We start from the raw sequence: 24948 nt of genomic DNA, 5'->3' as shown, positions 1-24948 counted from the left end.
CCGGACGATGCCACCTCCTTTAAGGTTTGTTTTTTTTTATAACTAGGCCTCCCGCAGAATACAGTATCTGAATTCTGTGCCCCCAGTGTGTGATTGTGTGCAAATCGCCCGACACCCCCAAGTGACGCTTCAGTCCATCACTCCCCAGGCTATAGCCTATTTGAGGAATCACCATCACATATGCTGACACAGTTCTGCACCCCCTTCCTTCACCCTTTTGCTTCATCCAATAATGCCCCCCCCTCCTTCCTCCTTTCCTTCTCTTCATCACCATCTCTTTCCCTCTCCCCGCCAAGGCGGTTAAGCCTGGTAACTGAAATGCTGACTTGTACAGTATATAATAAGATAGAAGATTAGTCTCGACCTTACCAGTGATAAAAATCAGCACTCAACGATCTTCCATTAAACTTCATCACTCTCTTTCATCGCCCATGACTAAGAGCTACCACACAGCGGGAGTCATATTTCAAGACTGTGCTTCATTTGATGCTCCTGTTCGGAGTGAGCAAATCTGCTCATGAAAGGATATTACACATCAACAGAAATGACTGCCCTTTATCTTACCCAAACAGTCCCCAGGTCCAAAGGAACAGCACCGCACATCACAGAAAGTCTGCACAAATTAGCACTTAGTTTGCCCTGCACATATCTCTCATATCCGTGCAGGCCTGCTATTGAATTCCCGGTTGGTGCTAATTCAGGATTACTCAAGCGTGACTAACACCATTAGTGGTTAGCTAAAACCAACTCTGAAATTATTCAGGAATTATTCCTGGGTTGATGTCTGGGCTCACATTACCAGGGGCTGCAATGGTGGGGGACAATGGCGACAGCAAATGAGGCTTTAAATGTGAGACGAAGTGACTGTTATTATGAGATAAGCTAACTTTATCCTGATGAGAGTGCTATGGAGCTGTACAATCAGAATATTTGGGCATGGTTACTGTACTTGAAGCATTTTAAATCTTAGGACATCGTGGTGGTTTGGCAGACTGGGGCTCCAGGAACATTCCTTGTCTTTTTTTTCTTCTTCTTCTATCCTGTCATTTTTTGCAGTAGAGATGTATGCATGGCCAAAAGAGAAAAGTAGCATATTTCTTTCTCCGTTCTGGAAACTGGCCAAACAGAATTGTACTTTCTAACTCAGGAAACTATATGTTTTTCTTTAAACATACAAAGGTTGGTTCAAGGTAGCGTGACAGCATGCAAACACAAAGGCAAGAATAAAAAGAAAACAGGCACTTGAATAGTGCACATGAAGATATGAAGAACACTTGCAAGGGTGAAAGCATTTGCAGGGTGCAGGGAAACGGCTCGATGAGCAGGGATGATATATGGTTATGACCAGTTATGAAAATGTAGTTGTCTAATGCAGGCTATTGTGAAATGAAGGGGTACACAAGAAAGACACATGTGGAAAATCCCTGGAGAAAAATACTAATATTGACTATATGCACAGCCCTGAATAACAAAGCTTAAAGAAAATGATCCAATATTTGGGAAATACATTTACTTTCTTGCTAAGAGTTAAATAAGGAGATGATGCTCATAAGCTAAATATGAAGCTACCTCCAGCAGGTTGTTAGCTTATCGTAACAGACTGGAAACAGAAGCAAACTGCTGGCTGAGTTTTAATACAATCTACCATTATCATCTATACAGCTCACTAATTAAGTTTAAAAACACACATTTGTGAAAACCTAACTACAATATAATTGAATGCCTTGTAATATTTTTGTGTATCTCCATGATTCAGAATCCATTTTTATTTTGTCCCGAATAATAAATGTTTACTCGTGATACAAAGGATGAACTGGCCGTTAGAGACATTTCTGGGAAGAAGAATGAGAAGAATCCGTTTTGATTAAACTGGAGAAAAAAATCCCCAAACTCGACTGACATTTCTGGCTGTGGATTACAAACATACCTAATCTTCTCTCACTGGTGTTCTCTATTCAGGAGCTCTGCGCTGAACCCTCCACTGAGACTGCACCTGGCCTTCATCCAAAAGCACACGGTATAGGTATGTGTGTGTGTGTGCCTCTATATCAAGTTTTAAGTGTGTGAAAGTGTCAAGGTGCTTCTCAGAAACAACTGTGAATATGAATATGCATATATGCTGAACTACACTATTCTAATAAATACCGGGCGTGTGTTTGTGTGGTACATGTTTCAAGCTCTGTTATGCTTGAAGGTCTGATACGCACTCCTCTGACTGCAATGTGAGCCCTCATTGGCGCGTTGAGAGAGTGACACAGAATCCTTTGCTGAGATGATCCCTCTTGTTTTGGTGAAGGGCAATGGCAGCAATTCAGACCTCATCTCTGTGCTCTTTGTGTCAACACTGCTCGTGAAACATGGCCACAGCTGATACAGCTAATGACACAAAGGGGGCGGAGGCCGACGGTGGCCAAACCATACACTGCAGGAGAACAGGGATGTGGTCGCCTAACGGCTTGAAGCTTGGATTTGATTTCAATGTCGCTTTGAGGCAAACAACTGGAAGCAGGGATGAGGAAACAACCACTATTAAAGCTGAGACACCTGTCAATCAAGCCAACATGGTTTGAAATATCTCTCGTTTTTTTAAGCCTTGATGTTAGCCAAACCAAACCCCTATTCAAAATCACCATCAAGGAACATGTAGAACATGAAATACATGAAATAAAACATATATACATATAAAACATGAAATAAAACATGAATGAATTCTTTACTGCAAATGGAAAGGACACTTAAATGCAGGGCTAGAAGAAGTGCATCCATACAGTGGATTCAACTCTGAAACTAATATGAGAAACTGGCCATAAATGTAATTGTTGTAAATTAAAATAGTTGTCTGAAGCACACAACATCACTGAATGCAACGTTTAGTGGGGAATGCATAGTTGCAACTATTATTTCCATTTTCAATAATAATTTATCTGATTCTCTCACAATTGTTTTGTCCATAAAATGTTAGTGTTATTAAATCTGTATCGTTCCAGATGATGGATCCACGCTAATACAGATTGTTAAATTAAATTACTATGACATTATTATGAAAACCTGTGTCTCCGTTAAGTGATGGCGAGCTACTGACTCAGTTTTTAGCACCACACCAATCCCTAAGCCTTTTTCAAGACTTTATTAAATCCAGATAGTTGAAAAAGATAATAATAATACTAATAATAAGAATAAGAATGTAATAGGAGAGGTAAAGAGGCCACGGCTTATAAAACAGATCTCCCTCAACATAAAAAAACAAAAAAACACAAATAAATACACGACACAACATAGGTGCCAAAAGAAGAATCATGATTATAAACAATGATGATTTGACTTTGAGACTTAGAGAATCTCTATAAAATGTCCCACAATTCAATTAAAAATGACAACACAGAGATAGGAATATTTGGTATCCTTGCTTGACCTAAACAATCAAACAATTGTTAAAATTGTGGTTCATTGACTAAAAACATCATCATATCACATAAGTCAACATTCTGAACTTAAGATGAATCTCAGGACTGAATCTACAGGTTTATGTTTGAGTCAGACAACATCGTCTCTCTGTTTTCACGCACACAAACACGCACACACACACGCACACACACACACAGGGCTTTATTAATGTAAATCAAGACATGTTGTCACACAACTATACAAACATTAAACACCTGCAGCATACACACAATGCAAACACGCATTTATGCAAAAGCTTTTGAACTACGGAAGAAAAATGGGCTAACTCGCATGCAAATGTATGTGTTCACTCTGCTTTACACACAGACACACACACACACACACACACACACACACACACAAAATCTGCATGAGAAGTTGAAAAGGACCATTAGTTAGACATGCCGTAATGAGACCCAGTGGGAATGAGTGTAAATAAAGGTGACTCCATAGTGCTGCATCTTCCACTCTTTTGTAAATCCAGCTGGAACCAGACACGTCGTTCAAGCCTTAAAGGATGAATAAACACAATGTAAAACCAACACCGCCTCTTCACTCCACTACTTCATAAAGAAAACCAACAAATGGCTGACATGATGATGACGGCGGTGAGGCAGTAACCATGGTAACCACCCGAGACACTTGAGCAGGCTGTCCAACCAGGCATCTGGTCTGTATTAATGAATTTGCAAATGAACAAACCCACACTACAGACGCACATACACGCAAACGGTTTTTGAAAATGTGACAAATCTAAGTGTACTTTGGCAAAGTGAATCCACTGTAAATGGTTTACAACTTGGCTGAAAACGAGGAGACACACACAGACACACACAGACAGCCGCTCCGTGGTGTGTCTCATTTAACTACGAGGCTCCACATCCGAAGCTGGACCTCTGCGAGTGAAGGTCACATTGCTTGGTAACCACTTGAGCTTAAGGAATAGTTTTAATTATGGTCTGTGCGCTCTCCTCCAATCTCCTGCCACCACTCACTCCACTGTCTGCACACACAGACTCATGCACACCTAATCATAAACACACAACCATCAGTTTCCTCTTCAGTGCAAAGCCAAAAGGAGCATTAGCACGAGGTTACATCTTCACCACAACTGAAAAATGATGCTCCTGCAATCAGAAGACATGTGACTGAAAAAGCCAACAAATATATATACAACACATATGAACAACAATGCTTCATTATCTTTGACTGCAACTGAGTGGGTCATTGTGGAAAGGTGACAGTGAGTAGATATATAGAAATATATTCAATGTGAAGCCATGTGAACAGAAAAACAGACCGACTTGAACAAATCCTAAAGAAAACGCATCCCAGACTCACATGCAGTTATCTATGCGCGTGATTACAAGAGCGGTTGCATGCTCCACGAAGGGAAGCACAGTGGAAAAGCAATACTGTGAATCAACAAGAGAAGTGATGATTCCATAATCCAATCCGTGAACATCTGGAGTGAAAGCGGCCTAGCTAGCCAATCAGAGTGGCTGAACAGATTTAGCGGGGCACGTTAGTATCCAGAGGTCAAAGACGACTGCGTTAGCAGGTAGGAAAAAAAACCCAGACAGATTTAAGAGTTGCTTCAGTCGACACAGACTGAAATGGTTTTGTGTTTGTAAATAATAGCATACCAATGAATGCCATTATTTATCTGTGCATTTTATGTTGTTTTTTTTTTAAAATGTATGTATGTAATGTTATGTATGAGTAATGTTGATGATATCAGAATACATACAGTGAGACAATATCAGTCATAGCTATCAGTTTAGTAAGCAAATGCCGATAGTATTGTGCAACAGTGTTTATGGCGGTATTGAATTTTATCTTGATTAGTGCTGTAACTCCCAATCAATTAAAAAAGACAAAGCATCACAATAACGTACACTAAATTGAAACTTTGCCATATTGAGCTATAGCACCTTTAGCAGAGCCCAGAACTCATTATAATGTACCTGTTATGGTCTTGTAAATCAATGGCTGTTATCTGGATTCACCTCATCAGGAGACATTGATCCATATTGCACACAGTAGTATTGAGTATTGACACACAGAGTACCAATATAGAACAACATACACATACACAACAGTTTTTGAACAGGCGAATAGAATTAGACACGATTGCACATTGACATTTGGGATTTTTACATAATGCCTTGTCACGTCATTCTCAGGAGGACAGCACATACACATGAACACACACGGGGGAATCCTTGGAGATCAAGCTTACTGAACAGAAACGCTATCTGCGTGTACTCGTTATTGCCGTACATTTCAAACCACAGTGCGTGTAATACAATATCCAACTCACTGCACCGACTACGGTCCACATTAACCGCTGTTACATAAACACTTAATTCAGAGACAAGTAGATACGCTACACTCCCATTCACTGTTTGTTAATGGAGGGAGAGCAGTGTTGTAGGAAACTCTACATTATCTATGTTGAGGAAAGCTTGTCAAGGAAATTGAGTGGGTAAACCGTCTGTATAAGAAGTACTTTTACATTTTAAATAATTGCAGGTGAACCACTCCATGAGTTAACCTCTTCATAACAGTCTCGAACGCCACACGACTCCCCCCCTCGAAAACCACGAGCTGCACGTGAGAAGCTGCAGAATTGTGTGCCATACTCCGAGAGATTACAAGCCACAGCCACACATTGTAACGGCCTTTTGGTGAAACCCAATCCTATCAGCGCTGCTATTGGCGCAGGCCAGCGGTCCACTCACGTTTACACACAGCTCCCATGCTTTCTCCTCTACCCCCGTGGAAACAAAGCTTTCTTACAGTGTAAGTCAGACAATATGTCTATCTCAGCCAAGAAGTCTATCAGTAAAGTGTAGATTGTTCACACTTACTTTCCCCCATCAAACCCTGTCAGGTTGAGGGTTGATTTCTGCCTAAATGTTCTTCTCTTGGGGATGGAGAGAAAAAAAAAAGCTTTTTTACTCTCATAATGTATTCATTTTCTTTCTTCTTTTTTCTTTTACATCATTCATTTTTACTGGGCTGTAGCATGGCATCACAGTGTGTATCAATGGCAACAGTACTGTAGTGCCCTGTTTGTAGGATACAACTTTACTCGACTGTTAAGAGCCACTTAGTAGGAGCATGTCTGTTCCCCTCTGCCTGGAATATGCTCTGATTCTTTTTCCTTATACAGATGAAGAATTTGGTCTACTGCAAAACAGTGAAACACCATTAATTACTTTGAGCACAAGTGATTATTATGGTTGTCATGTACAAATATGAACATAAGTATCCCTTTTACACAGCCCTAATAGCATAGGCCAAATCAGCTTTTCCTCATATCAATTCCTCGAACACTCCTCCCGAAGTTCCATTGATTGTCATCTTTCTGCTCACTCTGATTTCCCGTAATGATAACATGGTGGAGCACAGAAAAAGATTACACATTACACAATGCCATTTTGTTTCACTGTGGCTCCTTTGAAATCTGCTCAACTATAACTCTCCCTGCGTGCGCCATTGCATCAGCTACATTATGAATAGCTCTTCCGTATGTACAAGCTGGCAGTGGTCATTAATGTAACTGATATAGATATTATGAGGCACGATTATTTATTGTGTGTGTGTGTGCATTATTTTTAATCCGTCAGCAATAAATGTTGTGTTACCTCACACCATCACATCGCCATAATTATGAGATATGTCAAGGGATAAATATACTGAAGGATGTGGCTCGCTTACTCTGACTCGGATTCAGACTACTGGCAGTCCCTTCCACAGTTACAGTTACTGTAAGCTCTGTGCGTCATTGCTACTGTACATTTTGCCACTTCATAAAGTTCAAAACTTGACATACTTTTGCAATGACAAGAGGTGGCACCATCACTAAGATCAAACGTGCACACACATACACACAAACAAACACAATTAACCCAATCCCTATTTGGAGAAGAGGAAGAAGCCGTGCCCATTGAGGACAGCCAAGGTGGAATCGTACGCGACGTACTCTGGGTTGGGATTATTTTGTTCACATTTTGAAACACAGACTGATCTATAACTCTCTCCAAAAAGGGCAGGTGGTGAGTGGCTGAGGTCATCACACAGCAGGTGATAAACAAACACCCCTGGATACAAACACACCACAAACACACACACACACACACACACACACACACACACACACACACTGCACACACTTTATCTGTTCTCTTGCCAAATGATAGTATCCCTATCTCATCTCTCACATCCAAACACACACAAACACACACACACACAGTTTCTCCCATTCTCTTCTCTTCTGACATTCATGTGAACACACACACACACAAACACACACACACACACAGACACACACGCACACACACACGCACACGCACAGGCATTCAGGAGAGATGATAGTGTGAGTGAGATGGCGGGATGCTATATCAGTGGTGGGACGGGTATATATTCCTGGCTGGTGCTGATAAGCCAACTGATGCCTTGCCTTATTTAGTCAGTCCTCACCGTTGACACGCTAGCAGAGTAGCACACGCCGCATGTATGTGTTTGTCTTGTACGTGTGTGAGGTGTTCCTGCTGTGTGGAGAGAGGTGAGTTCTGATTGAATGAATGCTTATAGATAGTATGTGTGTGTTTGTGTGAGTGTGTGTACGTGCGTTTGTGTGTGTGTGTGAGAGAGAGCGAGAGCGAGAGTACATGGATACACATGCCTAATGTTTTACTACTGAATAAAATGGCAATAGAATTTGTTAGATTTTTTTTGGATGGTCATCTCCTGGACATCTGTCAACCTACAATCAGGTTAGTTATTATTAAAGTTAGACTTATTTTGGATCGTCACCAAAATCTATCCAATTTCCCAACCAACAAAATCTATTTACATGTGTGAAAACAAAGCCCAAAACAGCCTCACTTGTAGAGGTGATGATGCTCAACACTAAACACTCCTGAATATCATTAGTCTCATGTTTTTGCTGATTGCAGTAAAGAAAAAAATAAGCATCGTATAAATATCTTTCCTATTCCAATGGACCTGCATATAAGGTGTTGGTTAACCTCTCACTCGAGCAAGCAGAGCAAACATTGCTATCAAATGGACACACACCCTTGGCCTCCATGCGCGGACTGGCTTTGACACTTTGTTTGTTTTAGCTTTTCTTTTATTCATCTGAGCATGAGCAAGGCAGTGTGCTTCATCACCTTCAACGAAGAAAAAGAAGCAGAGAGAAGAAGAAAGAAGCTGTGTAGAAATGTAAACCAATATGCAAATCTGTAGCTTTTGTAAGGTCATTTTAACACTGCACACACACAGAATTAATTTGAAGAAGTCTGCTCTTATGAGATAGCATAGGGAGTTTAGGTGGAACAAAGGCTATTACAGTAGATCACACAGCATATAGACTGACACAGCACTGAGCCACGAGGATACCTAAACTGCTGCTCTGTAACAAAAAGGCTTTGTGGGTGAAGTATCACGACACGGTAAACTCTTCAATGGCACTTATCTCAGTTCACAGGCCTCTGAAACACACACACACACACACACACACGTTCGGAGCAGAAGTGCATTTGACAGTGATAAGGCTGACTACAGTGAATGGGGGTCACAGACACAGAACTCCACTCCATCTAAGCGCACCAGTTCTCTATCGATTGGCTGGTCACAAGCGTGACGTCATTAGCTCCACCCCAGAGGCTGATGGGATAGCTCTTCTGGACAGTAATTCACAGGGTAAGGGTGGGCGTGACCCCTCCGTATCCTTTTTTTGTAATCTACTCTTTTCATTTCGGTCCACTCCAGACCTCAAAACCTCTTTGCTCAGCACTGGCCCTCCACCCCATATTATCCAATCACCATTTATCCCCTGGCTCTCAAACTTCAATCCATTTCTACTCCCTCCGTCTCTTCTACCAGCTCTGTCTCCCTCCGCTCCTCTCCCCTCCCTTGTGCGTACGCTCCACATTCAAAGACAGGGAGTCATGTGACGAGAGCTGGATCGATACGAGTGCATCTTTTGCCATGCACCGTATAACGAGACTTGCATAACCTGCTTACATACGACTGTCGCAGTCTGCCATTCTCGCTGTTCACTACACAAATACAGTCTCCGTAATATTCCGGTCAGGAGAACGTAGGAGCCTGTTGTGAGATTTCCAGCAGCACACGATGGAGCGGCACGTAGCAGGCAGTAATTTGATCACTTACTACAGCACAGGAGACCTTGTTTGCTGCCACAAGCACTTTGTATCAGCTTGAATGCTTCTACTGCTGTTGCCTCAACGTTATGCATCAGGTTATGTGTTTCCTTCTGCTGTGAATTGTTGCTCTAATGCACCAGCAAATAGGAGATCAGATGGCTTTTTCTTTCTACACATTATCCATTTTTCTCTTTCCCCAGTGGGTTTATCTCAACCTCGCTGGCCTTTGCTGATACAGACACACACTCATACTATCATGGGTGTTATCTGTGGAACAAACAGCATGCAGTGCTTTTTAAACTAAGCATTTTGAATCCACCTTATGTAATCTGTATCTTATATTCTTGAAATCTGCAGAATAATACATTTTCTCTCCCCGCCCGCTGGAGAGGAATTATTAGATTTGAAAAGAAAGTCGGGGTATTATAATAAAGCCTGCTATTCATCTGCTATTACTGAGCCCTGAGTTGAACTACTGGTATTCACTGTCTCCATCAGATAAAATAAATATTGATGTTGAAAGAACCTTGGTGTTGAATGTTGAAATAATAAACGCCATTACAAACAACCAGAGCACAAAATACTGATATACTTTTGTTTAGCTGGTCTGAGCAGCAAAGCCTCGATCCTCAAAATATGATTTCTTTAGCCGCGCAAGTGTTGTGACTCTAAAGATGGCGATGTCAACAAATATTGGATGGATTGCCAAAAAATCTTGTCTCGAGGTGAACAATTTTGGTTTTGAGTTAAAGTAGCTCAACAGCTATTGGTTGAATTGTTTGTGCGCGTTCATGTTCTCAACAGGATGTAAAGTCTTGTATCTACAACACATAGAAAAGAGCAAATCTGGAGGTTTGTGAAGCTGTGCCGAGCAGGATTAAACTGATTAACTGATTCAAATTAAATCATAGCTTATTATGTTTCTGTTAATTATTTGATTGACTTACTAAGTGTTTTCTAAATACCATTGTTTGTGTGAGTACGAGTGCACATTTTTGTGTCTGAGTCAGAAATACAATACACATGTGTTTTGCTTTGTTTGTATTATACATGCTTGTCTGTATATTTTCATGCATGCAAATTCATGTACACCCCTGGATAGAAAGAGAGAGGGAGAAAAATCTAAATATGCGTAATTGTATAGAGACCTTTTCACAGCTTGTACACATCCTTACAGTCTTCAGTCTAACGATTCCCTGATGCTATGAAACCAGAGGATGTCAAAGTGATGCTGCGTATGCTGAACTGTTTCCCAGTAGGAGGGAGGCTTTAAACGAAAAGGTCACATCTCATCCACCTGTTAAAGAGCAGATGCCACATCAGAGCAATACTTGGCCGGAGGAGCAGGTATCGTTATTGGGCACACGAGACGCACTTGGCACGAGGCGCAGGTATGGCTATACTGTTCACACACATCTCTCTCTCTCCCAACATCTCTTTCTCCCAAATTCACGGACACAAAACAGAAAAGATGCCCGACCCCTCTCACTGAGAATGAAAGATGTGGGCAGAGAATAGTCACAAAATGATCATACTGGCTACACAAGAGCCCTGACTGCTGATGATGTGTAAAGGTCGTCATGGGACTCCACTTACACAGGACTGAGCCTTCTCTCCGACCAGGACACATGTGTTAGGCCACCGCTCTGACTCCTCAGTGGTGACAATAAACTCCTGAGGATGTTGGCCTGGTGTTTACACAGTATACACCCACATGCACATACAGAAGCATGAATGAACACAAACACAGTACCTGGAAGCTGCTATTTCCACTTTACTCCTGGCAATGGCTGCAGCCCTCTGTGCCGCCTCCACAGCCCGGTCCACCTTCTCTTTGGTTTTGGGGTTCTTAAGAGGAATTAACTGCTTCCTTATTCCACGCACCAGCACGTTGTTTTTATACTTTCCTTCTTCTTTGGTGCCATCTGGGAAAACTGTGCACCCGTAACCGTGGCGTTTGTTGTTAAGCCACTCTCCCTCGTACTTCATCCCATTGGATCTCTCTGAAACACCAAATCCATTGCGCTTGTCGTTCTTCCATTCACCCATGTAGGTCTCGGTGGTGGTGGCGTCCACATGGTCCTCCAGAGGTAGGTCCTCATCTGGCAGCTCGCCATCGCCAATGGATATGGTGGAATTGGCGTCGCTGGAGCTGATGCGGCTCATGGCGGCGTCGCTGCGCGCCGAGCTGCGCTTGCTGGAGATAGAGGTCCGAGAGTCTGACTTGCGCAGCTGCCGAAGGCTGCCGAAGAGCGAGCCTCGGCGGAACAGGCCCTTCTTCTTACCGGTGACAACCTCGCTGTCTGAGTGGAAGTTAAGGACGAAGCCGCCACGACTGCCTGTCGGCATGTCTGTGGGGGAGGAGAGGTCCTGGAGCACTGTGCCGTTGCTCTGCTCAGAGCGCAGGGAGGCCAGAGACGTGCGCAGCGGAGAGCGGATGACTGTGGCCATGCCATAGGGAACACTCTGACGCACTCCATAGCCATGTCGCATCCCACCCATCCACTGGCCTTGATAGGTACCTGAAGAACCAAAAGAGGTCAGAGTCACTGAATCAGACTAGTTACAACTACATCAGAGCCTAGTGGGTCCCAACTGTTTTACCCCTTTAAATTAAGCATGGTCTGCTTGTGACATCTACTCACATGTTGTATATATTGATAAGTTGTGATTATTTCCACCAAAGAGTGGGTTTTCCCTTTCAAATTGTTTAATATGAATCTTTGAAGGGACTTAAAGAGGTCAAACTTTCCAGTTTTTCACAAGAAATCAGCAAAGATTAGAGAGAGATCAGGAGGAAATACATCTAAAACATCTTGTGACCCTTGGAGGTTCTGACCCTCACAAAATAGGATGAAGCAATGCAATACGGTATTGAAATGTACTTTAATACTTCCACACACGATATTTAAAATTGTATTACTCGGTTTTACAGTCCCTAATTTAAAATTGTGTCTCAACCAGGTCAATTTTTTGTATGTGTTTAAATCAAGGCTCTGAAAAGCTATCTCTGTAATGCATTAAATCCAAGAGCAGATGGTTAACATCAGCTGGCATGATAGAAAAGAGGTCTCTCAATGACTTTAAGAAGCAGCGTGTGTTTCTTTGCTTCCGAATAGGGTCTCTCTTTTATCTAAATCAATTGAAATAGTGTACACGCTTAGAAAATGTCTGCACTGAGGGATTTCTGTAAACTATCTAAAAATAATTGAAAGTACATTTACCGTCATAGCTACAGTGAGTTTCGCTTCATGTTGGTACTCGTGGGGACTGTCACAAGAAGGTGTATCTGTTTCTTCTGCATTTTACTGGCCAGATATTCTTGACATCTGCATTACATGTGGGAGCACTGAGGAGCCTTGCTGTCGGGGTGCAGAGTATGCCAGCTAATGAAATGTTTTCTCCCCTTCCCCTCAGATCTGGGACTGTGAGCATAACTAACTCAATCACAGAGATTTGATTAAGGCACTGATACTGAGGATCACTTGGGATGAATGTGAATCACTCAGCTAGGAGCCTATTTTCAGGCGGCCAATAACTCCTCCACTGACAGTAGGCACATTCACCACCATCCGTTTGTCTCTGACGACAGGGAGTTGCTATGACTCACATAATGAGAGGAATACTTCATTAATCCCATTTGGTGCTGCTGAGCCCAATGATCATGTGATGTCCTACTGTAGCTTCTTCAGAGCATCATATTACAATCCTGATCCTAATAATAAGAAAGGCTTGTTAAGCCAGCAATCGAATCTCATTGACCAACACAATTAGATAAGCCATAATGGTCCGATTCTAACAGAAAATGATATACTAGCCCAGGCAGGAATTTAGATTGATAAACAGTGTGAGATTAACAGGCTGGCTCTGCTCTGCAGTTCAAATCGGTGACCCTGCAGATCAAGTTATCAGGATGTTGCAGGGTCAGACGGCCAGATGTTCTGTAGATCCTCTAGGATCAGCTGATTTCCCAAGCCCAGTCCTTAGTAACCATCAATTGTGAAGCATTTATTCGGCAACATAAGGCCGCCGTTAGTGGAGTTGATGCTCACAAATCACCCAACGACTTGGATGTTTCATAACCAGAATGGACCGTCTGTAATAGGCTTTCTGCATTGCTTGCAAGCACTTGTGTTTGTGGGCGTGTCAGGATGTTTCCCCCTGCTCACACAGGTCTCTAGACAATCTGTGGACACACCACTGATTAGTGAGATCAAAGCTCTGAGAAGGGACTCGCACTGACCTCTCACATTAAGTCTCAGTCAGTGTCCTGTGTATGACTTGGCTGAATGCTTTTGGGTATTTTTAATTCATAATGTGAATTAGATCCAATGTGTATGACATTTTCATTATATTTTTTTTAAACAAGTGTCAGTGTCTTGCAGACTGGTTTAACTGCATTAAAAGTAACACTTTTGAAAAAAAGAAAAAGAAGTTAATTTCCATCGGGGAAAGCTGCCATTTAAGCATTTTGGATTCACCTGAAGAAGAGGTGTGCTATTGCAGTGAAATGTGAAAATGGTGCAGAAGTAGGTGATAGTCTGGCTATAATTGGCTCCAAACTGACTGCTTTGCTCTGATTTCCAAACTCCTTCTAGTCGGGGCATGGTGCCACTGAGCTGGCAACAGGAGTCACTCTCCTCCCACTGTTATATGAGGAGCAACCGGTTGTTGCCAAATGAGATGTGCATTGGAATAAGAGAGGAACTATTAACCTGAACTGTATGCAGCAAGTTAACATTAGAAGCGTGATAAGTCATTGTTACTTTGGGGGGGCTGAGGTGTGTGTGTGTGTGTGTGTGTGTGTGTGTGTGTGTGTGTGTGTGTGTGTGTGTGTGTGTGTGTGTGTGTGTGTATGTGTGTGGTATGCGCTGACCACGGTGCGCAGTGCGCAATATCAGCTTCAACTCGGATCATATCAGATGGAGATTCATGCACTGATGTATTTCCAATAGCCTCCCTCAGTTTGAGTCTGAGCATCCTAACACACACACACACACACACACACACACACACACACACACACACACACACACACACACACGCACACGCACACGCACACGCACGCACACGCACACACCCGTCGCATCATCAGTCGTTAAAGCGACACACACGTTGAACAAACGTTGGACCATGTTTACAAGACAGGGTTTCTTACCGCCGTCGCCATAGGTTTCGATCCCATATCCATCCTGCAGCCCGTTGCTCCAGGTGCCGTCGTATCTCGCGGGTGTGTTGTGGCTTTGCCGGATCCCGTAACGACCCTTAAAACCGTGACTCCACTCTCCGCGGTACATCCACTTCCCTTTATTCTCCACACCGAGCCCGTGCCGCTTCCCTTGGGACCAGTATCCCCTGTAGGTATTCCCGCTGGGCCAGGTGTACACTCCCACTATCTCAAAGCCGTGCGACCAGGACCCGGCGTACTCGCCCTGGCCCTTGGGTCCGGTGCAGATGCCGTGTCCGTGGGCTTTGCCATCCTCCCACCCCCCGCAGTAAGTGCCACCATCGTCGAAATCAAACCTTCCGCCCGTCATTCAGATATAGGCTGGAAATAAAGCAGATCGTGCGCTGCTACAGACTCAGGCGTCTCCAGGACCGTGGTTGGGGGATCCAGGACCGGTGGTGTGATGGAAGGATGAGCCAACGAGATGATGACTACAGGAACATGAAATAGCAAGGTGAGGACAGTAGGCTGGCACTTCCAGACACTGACATGCAATGCAAAAGGCATGCGTAACGGTAAGAGTACAGGTATGAATGGTGGGCGTCATTTACCGGAGGCGCACGCCGGATTCTCCGTTCTGTGTAGCTCGTCTCCCCCCTCTCACCCACTGACCACAGAGGGAGCGAGAGGCGTCGGGTCCCTGCTGAGGAAAGACACTGGGCCAATCGCAACGTCACGCCACAGGGACCTCCCACTCTCTCTCTCTCTCTCTCTCCCTCTCTCTCTCTCTCTCACAAAGTCACTATGTATTTGAAAGACGTACCTCACTTTACACATCTGAATTCCCACAGCACTAATTCCCATAACACCCGCGTAATTGTATCAATTGTCTGTTATTATCATTAGTGAGGTTAGCGTTACACTTATTTATGTTATCGCTGCAGTTACACAATATAGCAATACTATGACCTACTTTATCAGACTTAATAATATCAACTATATATACAGTATATACATGCAGGCTCAGTATTTTAGAAAACAATTGTAATAGCCTCATTATTGTTTGATTCTAAATGCTTTGAATTTCTCAAATTAATAATGTATTATTGTCATAATGTCTTATTATTACTGCTATATGCATATAGCAGATCTTTGCAGCGACTGAATGGGAGTGTTTTGGTAATGATTGCATGCAACGACCCATGGGACTTCAAAATGACTCCATTAACAACAACAACACTACAACACTTTATTGAACACATTAGTCAGCAAGATACTTTATGTATAACCTTATGTGACACTATATTGGCCTAGCGGCTGGACAAAAACAGCTTGTGTACACCAACAGTAACTTAGACATTAAATGAATAGATAACAGCGACCTCTGCTGTCCAAATGCAGTTATTGCATCACTGGAAGAGTATGATTGATATAAGCGTTGAACTGTGTAAAAGAGTCATTTCTAAACCATTTGCTGTCTTTATTTCTTACATTGTAAATGTGTCGACCTATTTCGTTTAAAGTCTTGTGTTAGTAAAGAATAGTTAGCTCTGAAATAATATTTCAATTACTATTAAGAAAAAAAAATCACAAGATGGAGAAGAACGTGTGAAAACTGTAAACATATGAATAACTTTGCGCAAAAATGATTGAAGGTATGTTCGAAATTCAATCAAAATGAAGAAGAGGATTAATGTACTCCAAGCCACAAGGGGGCGCATTCATGTATTGTTTGACCGTGATAAGGTGTGCTGCCCTCACTTGTCCCCGAACATACTGACAGATAAAATGGCGTCGGAAAACAGCCCGGAATCCCAGGAGGAGAAAACAGCTCTCATCGAGAATGACCCAGACGAAGATGCACATCAAGAATGTGGCACGAGCGCAAAACAAAGCGCATCGAAACTCACGCTGTATCACTGGACGCAGTCCTTCAATTCTCAGAAGGTGAGCGTCTCTGCGCGTCAGCACCACAGTCCAGTGGACAGCTCCTCGCCCCTGAGTCGATGAGACCTCTACAGACACGTTCGTCCAATGTTATATTTGTCATGAAGTTAATCGAGTTACCTGTGGACAATGTCATTACATCTGTTGGTAAAATGTGTGTCGCCTCAGAAAAGAACCATACAGTTTGTACTTTAATGCAACACTATTATCTGTTGTGGCCTTTTTTAAAAAAATCTGGAATCTGTACTTTAAATGTGTCTTTATGACCATTCATATATATTCCCCCAAGGAATTGCTTCACTTATCCCAAATCATTTAATCATTATTTATAGTACCACACGAGTAGATGTCTAAACTGGTTTTGCAGGTGCGTCTGGCCATTGCAGAGAAAGGTTTGCTCTGTGAGGAGTACGATGTGAGCCTTCCTCTCAGTGAACACAACGAGCCCTGGTTCATGCATCTGAATCCCACTGGCGAGGTGCCAGTGCTAGTCCACGATGACGACGTCATCTGTGACCCAACTCAGATCATGGACTACCTGGAGCAGAGTTTCAATGATGGTGAGACTGAAGGAAGACTGTGTGGTCACTGTTTTGATATGTTATAGCACAGCTGGATTACAAGGCAGGCTCCATTCAACCCACTTTACAACTTGTTTTCACACATCGGTTTCTTCTTTCAGTACTTTTGTTTATTCTATGATTTTGAATGAAATATTTTAGTTTAAATTTGCTGTACATTTCATATACATTTTTCAATTCTTCATTTCATATTATTTTTGAATCTTTCATCTTTTCTTTGTTCGCACTGACCCATGGTACCTTTGTTCTAAGAGTCTCACCCGGTCCCCTTAAAAGAAGAGAAAAGCTGGTAAGCATGGAACTATTTCCGCAAATGAAAAATGACGTGTTCAAAATACCTACCGTACTGTTTCTCCAACTTTTCCCAACTCGAGTGTATTCTCTCTGAGGCAAGCTTGCAATGTCCAAAAAACAAACACATTAATTCTCTTCTGAAAAAAGTTGTAAGGACACAACGTGATAGCATTGATTGTTCCTTTTGATGCCTTGCTTGTCTCCAGAAGGCACACCCAAGCTGATCCCTGAAGAGGGCAGCACATACTACCACAGAGTGCAGCACTACAGAGAGCTGCTGGACTCACTACAGATGGATGCCTACACCCATGGCTGCATCCTTCACCCTGAGATCACAGTGGACTCCCACATACCAGCGTATGCTGCCACCTGTATCCGAAGTAAGACCCCCTGTGATGCTTTTGAGTAGTTTTATATAGCTTTGGTCCGACAGCATTTATGCCCACATACTGTACAACAGTGTCCAATTTGACAAATGAACTTTCTGTTGTACGAGACAAGCGCCCTTATCTCGTACTGCACTACTCAAATTCCAAATGTGCTCATTAATTGAACAGCTTTCATTGTTGTCTGCTTGCTTTATATTTTACTGGTAACATGAAACGATCGGTGTATGATCAAGAGATGAAAGGGAAGTTATTGGCACACATCTGATATCAGCAGACTTTTCTCTAAAAGTCTTTAATCGCCCCTCACGTGATGCTGTGTTTTTGTGTGACAGCACAGATCGGAAACACACAGTCTGAGCTGAAGAAACTGGCAGAGCAGAACCCAGAGCTCAAAGATGCTTATATAGCCAAACAGAGGCGCTTGAAAGTAAGTTATTGGACTGTAGCTAAATCTAATCATGTTGGAAACTAAACAAACTAAAAACCACTGCTAAAGCTAACTATAAGCCAAGTAGCTGTCACTGAAAACTATTTTTGCTTCACACATTTAAATGTATTAATTTGTATTACATCGTACATGAATGCATTCTATTAATTTAACTACTAGTAGCTGAACCTGCAGACAACAGTAAATAACCCCAAACTTTCTTTTCTTTAACAAACGATAGCTGAACGAGTGCAGTTTGGGTTTTGGGGGTATTATGCAGGTTTTATAGCAATAAGTCAAACAAATTAGCCTAAAATGTATTCCATACATTTTGTATAAAATGTGTAATAAAGTAAATGTACATTACTGCATTTCTATATGAAAATGTTTTTTTGCAGTCCAAGTTGTTTGACCATGACAACATAAAGTACCTGAAGAAGCTTCTGGATGAACTGGAGAGTGTGATGGACCAAGTCGAGACAGAGCTACAGAGGAGGGTGGAGGAAACACCAGGTACACAACGATAATAGCAAACAAGTTACCATAAAGAGGGACACAATGAACTACACAATTTAATTGTTAATATTAACCGTAGTTGTTCTTGAAACCTAGTCAAAATTAGATGGCAGTAGCATTTTCAACATCATGCTATCTGTTTGTTTTTTTGTGTTTCTCGTCTCTTTGCCTTCCACTTGTAGAAGAAGGCAGTCAGTCCTGGCTGTGTGGGGATTTCTTCAGCATGGCCGACGTCTCTCTGGCAGTCACCTTACACCGCCTCAAGTTCCTCGGCCTCTCCCGCCGCTTCTGGGGCAACGGTAACCGCCTGAACCTGGAGACGTACTACCAGCGTGTGGTGGAGCGCCCGGCCTTCAGGAGAGTGCTGGGCCATGTCAACAACATCCTGATCTCTGCCGTCCTTCCTGTGGCGTTTCGCGTGGCCCGGAAGAACGCACCGGTTATTCTTGGCACCACCCTGTTGATAGGTGTTCTGGGCGGAGCTACTTACCTGGCTTTTCTTTACATGAAGAAGAGGCTGACTGTGTCCTTCTGAGGGAATGTAGTAATGAGTTGCTCTGGGATTGAATGTTATATAAACACAGACGCGTTTTAAAGTTAAAGTACATGGAGCAGAAATTAGAAATACGTAAATGAAACAAACGTTAATTGTATTATTTTCTGAGTTGCTGGTTGTACAAAATGCCCTTTTTTTGCCATTCTCAATGCGCTACTGCTGCATTACACATCAAAGGATAATACTGCAGTTTTTCATGTATTTTCCATAGATCTTATACATGTACAGTGTAGCATACATGTGGCTTTGAAGCTCTACATCTAGGAAATGAAAGGATAGGATAGGTAGGATATATACTTTATTCATCCCCAAGGGGAAATTTGGTTGTGGCAGCAGCAAGCAGAGTTACATAGAAGACATTTAAGAAAATTAAATAATACAAATGCAAAAATCCAAAGTATATGAAGTGTGTAAATATACAGTGAAATATAAGTATGTACAGTGACATATGAAGAGTTAGCTTCCAAAACAAATTGTATTCACACGCTAGGGTATTGTCACAGGTATGAATACATTAGATGTCAAAAGATTAAAAAATATACAATGAAAGTTGTTTGAATATATTTTGGAGCCATTTAATAAAATAAAATAAGGTAGAACTTTATTTATCCCGAACGACATTGGAAAAGCAGCGGCAACAAAGGAAAAAGAAATAAGTACAAATATACATCCGTGTATATTCATAAACAAATCTATAAAAATAGAACATACTTTGTGTAAAAAGACTGCTCGTATGTACCATTCCTCGCAGAAAAACATTTAAATACATGTCAAATAGTGGGACCTCTGACTGTAAGCCATGCAAATGGAGCATAGCTTTGAGCCAGTAGCTTCTCATACTGTATGCCTCCTGTAATGTGTCAGTACATAATGCAGACAGTATCGGACTTAGGTATATGGGTTGGAATATGCAAAAACACCAGCATGGTCAAACATCTGTTTGTGAACTTAATCACTATTATGAGCCCCCTATGTTTTGCCAAAAATGTTGTTTTCGCAATTTATTTTTTAAATATTGTCCATATTTGGACTATAGAAAAGAAAGAAAGTACACTCAAAGCCTGCAGCCTACTTTCTGTGACCAAGTCTATCAGCATATAATAAACTATAACAAACACTGTCGAATGTAGACTCAAGTTTAATCGTACACAAGCTTTGTAGGAGCGTCCTGTTTTCACACGCATCCACATTTACTGAATTACTGAGGCATAATTGTTTGAAATATTGTAACAATATTCAACAATATCTGAAGGGATGCTTTTTCAATGTCATTTATATCCTCTTCAGACCATCATCAAAATATATATTTCAAATACAAATTTCCCACCCGGTGTCATTTAATGGATCATCGTACATCATAAAGGTATTTATCTAAAAGACAAATCACATTCCCAAGGTCTGGCTGTAAATCAACAGTATGTTTGCCCCGTCAGAATAACATTTAACATATGCTCAGATTTGATTTTAACTCGCCCTCACGTGCGTCCGGCCCCGTACAACACAGACACATGCTCGAGCTTTCAACAAAGTCCATTTTTAGTGTTCAGAGGGCTGACGGGTGGAGCTGTCAAAGAAATGCCTCACATGTGTTAAAGCCAAATGTGAGCCAAGCTGTCAAAGGACCATAACCTCATACCAGAGTGTTAGCTCTGGAAAATCATACCCCTGCAAATGGCAACCAAAATGACATCACTCTTTTGCTACAAGTTATATCACAAAGGTGTCATTTTACTGGATGAGGGTCAAAGTCATTAATACAATGCAAATTTCAATTTTAGACACAACGTGAACATTTGAATTGTGTTTGTCTGCCTTGTTGAAAACTCATTTTGACCAATCCATGAATCCATACGTCTGACAAAGTAGCATTTAATTCTAATTCTCCTGATCATTCACAGAAGACTGGATCAGTGTTCAAAAGATGACGTTCAGTGGTGAATATCAACAAAACCTATAAGAAGACAAGTTGATTTCAAAACTCAATAGCTATGTGTTACACAATCTTAAAAACCTATATTTATTATCGACACTATACACTTTTGTCATTTAAAATAGGAAATCAACACTAATTCTGCTTTTGCTGTTAAGTGTAACCTTGAAAATGCATTTTGTCTGAAGAAATTAAAGAAGTAAACATGTCCCCACTAGGGGGCAGTGCTTCCTAAAACAACACTAACCTCTTTGAAGAAATGTGAGAATACCATTCATCCCATAATTTACTGGGATACTCCCTAAGCATCTGTGTGTTGAGAAGTACTTGTATTGTACCATTCTTTTAGAGAGCTACTACTCTTCACAACATTTAGTGACATGCATGCCATGTATAGCAACACTTTTATTTTATTTGAAGAAATATTTCTTTATTTGTGAACTGCTACATATTTAAGTTGCAGTTGCAGCCAAAGGTGATCCATCCAGCTGACAATACAAACCTCTTGGAGCTGGACTTGGTCACGTATTGTTTGAATGATTAGTGCTGACGTCTCTGACATCATTATTTATTTCACAATAAATAAGTTCTCCTCGCTCAGACTGAAAAGCAATGGAGATTTATTTATCTGCGGCAGAGTCAACGTCATGTAATACAAGAAGCTGTCAGCTTATTACTGAATCATTTAACAGTCCATCACACCTTGGTCCAATATGACAACAAATTTAAATAGCTCTTGTGTTTCTAGGCGCTGTTGACAGATATGATAAAATAGCAAAGACTGTGTTTTCCAATATTTAAAATGAATGCTGGAGAATTACTCATATGGAGGTGAGGAATTGGCCAGACAATGAGAGATTTTGGACAAGCATGTCGATTTCCCAGTTGAACCTGAACTATCAAACAATAATTTACCTGCCTAAAGAAGTTTATTGTTACAACACCAAATTAAAATGTGCAGAGAAAAAAATAAATGAGGTATTAAGGGCCCAAAAATAAATAAATAAATAAAACATGAAGAATGAAAAACATGATAAAGTGCGCTATATACGGTGCCCTTCGAGTGGAGAAAACATGATAAAGTGCCCTATACGGTGCCCTTTGAGTGGAGAAAACATGATAAAGTGCCCTCTCAGGTGTAACTTTTAATAGGGAAAACATGATTAAGTGCCCTACTGGATGCACTTAAATGGAGAAATTGTAATGTGCACTCCAGTCTAGAGCACCCTTCAAGTGGAGAAAATGTGATAAAGTGCCCAATAGGGTGGCCGAAAAATGAAGAAAACACAATGCCATATAGGCTGCCCTTTATGCTAGGAAACTGATGCCCTTTTTTAAAGTCTTTGCGTGCCCTTCACACAGCCTGAGCCCGCAACCCAGTTTGGCAGTTTCCAGGTACATGTACAGATGTTTTAACCGGCCCATTAACGTTGTACACTTGATTGTACATGAGGCGTTAAAAGCCGTGTCAAAGATGCTGCGATGAACGCTAATGTGTAAATGAAGAAAAGCCAAACAGTGGCTGACATCCTTGATGATGTGGCATGAGAGTTGAGTCACATCTGCACCAAAGCTTCTGTTGTACCGTAGTGCTTAGTCCAACTCGCGGATTATTTGTATTCCCATTCAAAGTGCCTTTAAACCCCCCTGGTGTACGCTGGAGATGGTGATGGCGTCAGCTCAGACCACTAACAGAGAGTTGTATGCAGTTTCTTCACTGCTATTCAAATAAACAAAAACCAACTGCGTCTCAAGGCATCACAGAGCTTCTCTATTTCTTTCTCACTTTAACTGCCTTTTCTCTGAACGCAGCTCTCCTCTTTTACTTTTCCCGGTAGGCAATGGCAATGTCTACGTCAGAGGGGATGGGCAGGGTGGTGCAGGTGTCTGTTTTGGGAAAGCGAGAGCTGCATGGAAACCCCCAGCAGACATGCTCGCCCACAGACAGACAAACAGAAAGTGGAGAGAGAGAGAGAGGTGAATTGACGTCTGCCGAAGAGTGTGGTATGGGTTTCTGGGAGTGATGGATGGAAATATGCGCGGTGATGTAAGCGAAAAAGGGGGAGCCAAGGACAAAAATGAAGTGGAATTGTTCTTCAAAAGTAATAATTTTCAATAATAGTCATTCTTTCAGTGTGGGGATTTCTTGCTTCATTGAAACTCTGTTTTACGTGAGCGAGGCAGGTGGACGGTGGGGTGATGATGTGTGATCCACAGACAGGCAGGCTGGGTAAACAGAAACCCACGCAGCAGCTGACAGCTCAGCCTACTTGATGTGGCTCTTTCCCCAGCAACCAAGTGAGTGGGAGCATGGAAACTTCCACAGACACTTGTTGCAACCAAAAGCTGTGAGCTGGGGTAGTGGTGGATTTAGGGGAAAGATGGAGCAGAAGGTAAACTGCGATAAAAACCAGAGGAACAATGAAGCAATCAACTATATTCCGCATCACATCTGCAGCACCAATCTTTCGTGCACTCTGTCTGGTTAAGACGAATATAAAATATGTCGCAGAAGATATTAAGCTTTAATTGTTCCTGTGTCTAGTGACATTACGTAATGTGATATTACGTAATGTCACTGTAGGAACAGGAAAGACATGGCAAGATGAACTTCCACAGTGAATGAAGCAGCTGTTTTGCTCTTTGTATAATGTCAACAGCAGTTTTGTCAGCATTGTCCAATGTGCATTTTGGTTGCGTCAGTCGTCAATCTTACTCTCTTATATGTCACTGTTATTTTTGCTCTCATGGTTACTTTGGCAACACCGCTCCGACTCAATGAGGGAAGATGTCCAAAGCCTGTTGGCACGATCAAAGGTGTTCTCAGAAAACCTCCGGGCCTTTCCAGAAAGCAGCCGTCACCGCCTTTCAGAGGGCCTGCGATCTACTGTTTGCTGAGTCGACAGTGGTTGGATCTCACAATGTTGACACTACTTTTAAAATGACCCCCCGTCGGCTTGCCCTTCGCAGCTTTATGATGAAATCCTGTGCCACCATTCATCCCCACATGTGCTCCTCAAATATTTAAACTTGTCCTACATAAACACTGCCGCGCTGGAGAGATGATACCCAACGCCGCTTGGAGAGGACCTGCTGCATTATAAATCTCTTTTCAATTGGCCAGATGTGGCCAAGTCAAACTCACCATCAGCTTTATCGTGTTAACATATTTTTATTGCATAAAAGGCGTGTCATTATTATGACAAGTGAAAAGAGGAATTACCTTCCCAACTTTGTGGGATCTTCTCTGCAAAGTGAAGAGATTTAACAGGCGGTGTCATTCAGAAGATAGTGTACAATGTCAGAACGAGTAACTTGTTGTTTGAGTCGCTGTAAAAGTAAGGTTAGAAAATGAGACTACACATGTAAGAAGGTTAGAGTGTGTCTGGGTGTGTGAGTTCGACTTAACACTGATTAATGGCCCTGTTGCTTTAATGCATCGTCTGTCTCGTATCAGAGGTCAGTGAAGGTCGCTCTACCTGCTGGGACTGTGAAAGCGAACACACCCTGTGAGG

General features: G+C 42.0%; 2 protein-coding genes across 4 annotated transcripts in view; one reads left to right on the top strand and one right to left on the bottom strand.

Moving 5' to 3' along the window:
- Nucleotides 1-15508, bottom strand: part of jph1a (junctophilin 1a) — a 28927-nt gene extending 13419 nt beyond the window's left edge. The window contains exons 1-3 of one of the 2 annotated variants that reach the window (XM_068581495.1): nucleotides 15405-15508; nucleotides 14785-15284; nucleotides 11380-12148 (exon numbers count right to left, since the gene is read on the bottom strand). In XM_068581495.1, the coding sequence (XP_068437596.1) occupies nucleotides 11380-12148; nucleotides 14785-15163 (1148 nt within the window). In that variant the 5' untranslated portion in view covers nucleotides 15164-15284; nucleotides 15405-15508. Of the gene's footprint in view, nucleotides 1-11379; nucleotides 12149-14784 lie in introns of both variants that reach the window. The other variant, XM_068581496.1, reaches the window with a different exon arrangement.
- On the top strand, nucleotides 14766-20792 carry gdap1 (ganglioside induced differentiation associated protein 1). Of its 2 annotated transcripts, XM_068581499.1 has the most exons (7): nucleotides 14766-15307; nucleotides 16577-16740; nucleotides 17108-17300; nucleotides 17822-17995; nucleotides 18337-18431; nucleotides 18830-18944; nucleotides 19130-20792. In XM_068581499.1, the coding sequence occupies exons 2-7, from the start codon at nucleotides 16582-16584 to the stop codon at nucleotides 19480-19482; spliced, it is 1089 nt and encodes a 362-aa protein (XP_068437600.1). In that variant the 5' UTR covers nucleotides 14766-15307; nucleotides 16577-16581; the 3' UTR covers nucleotides 19483-20792. The 2 variants fall into 2 exon arrangements, with proteins under 2 accessions (XP_068437600.1, XP_068437599.1); XM_068581498.1 differs by having other exon boundaries at nucleotides 14766-16740.
- The last annotated feature ends 4156 nt before the right edge of the window (nucleotides 20793-24948 follow it).

Source organism: Clinocottus analis, unplaced genomic scaffold (assembly GCF_023055335.1).
Source record: "Clinocottus analis isolate CAN_PGR_092001 unplaced genomic scaffold, fCliAna1.0.p SCAF_18, whole genome shotgun sequence".
Lineage (NCBI taxonomy): Eukaryota > Metazoa > Chordata > Actinopteri > Perciformes > Cottidae > Clinocottus > Clinocottus analis.
Note: the sequence above shows the minus strand (reverse complement) of the source record. Positions and strands in the feature narration are given on the sequence as shown.

Bases quoted from the DNA above. Each gene is read 5' to 3' on its own strand.
- gdap1 (XM_068581498.1), top strand. From the start codon at position 16,471: ATGAAGAAGAGGATTAATGTACTCCAAGCCACAAGGGGGCGCATTCAT. The intron at 17,301-17,821 runs GTGAGACTGAAG...GCTTGTCTCCAG, and splicing joins GGAGCAGAGTTTCAATGATG to AAGGCACACCCAAGCTGATC. The intron at 18,432-18,829 runs GTAAGTTATTGG...GTTTTTTTGCAG, and splicing joins CCAAACAGAGGCGCTTGAAA to TCCAAGTTGTTTGACCATGA.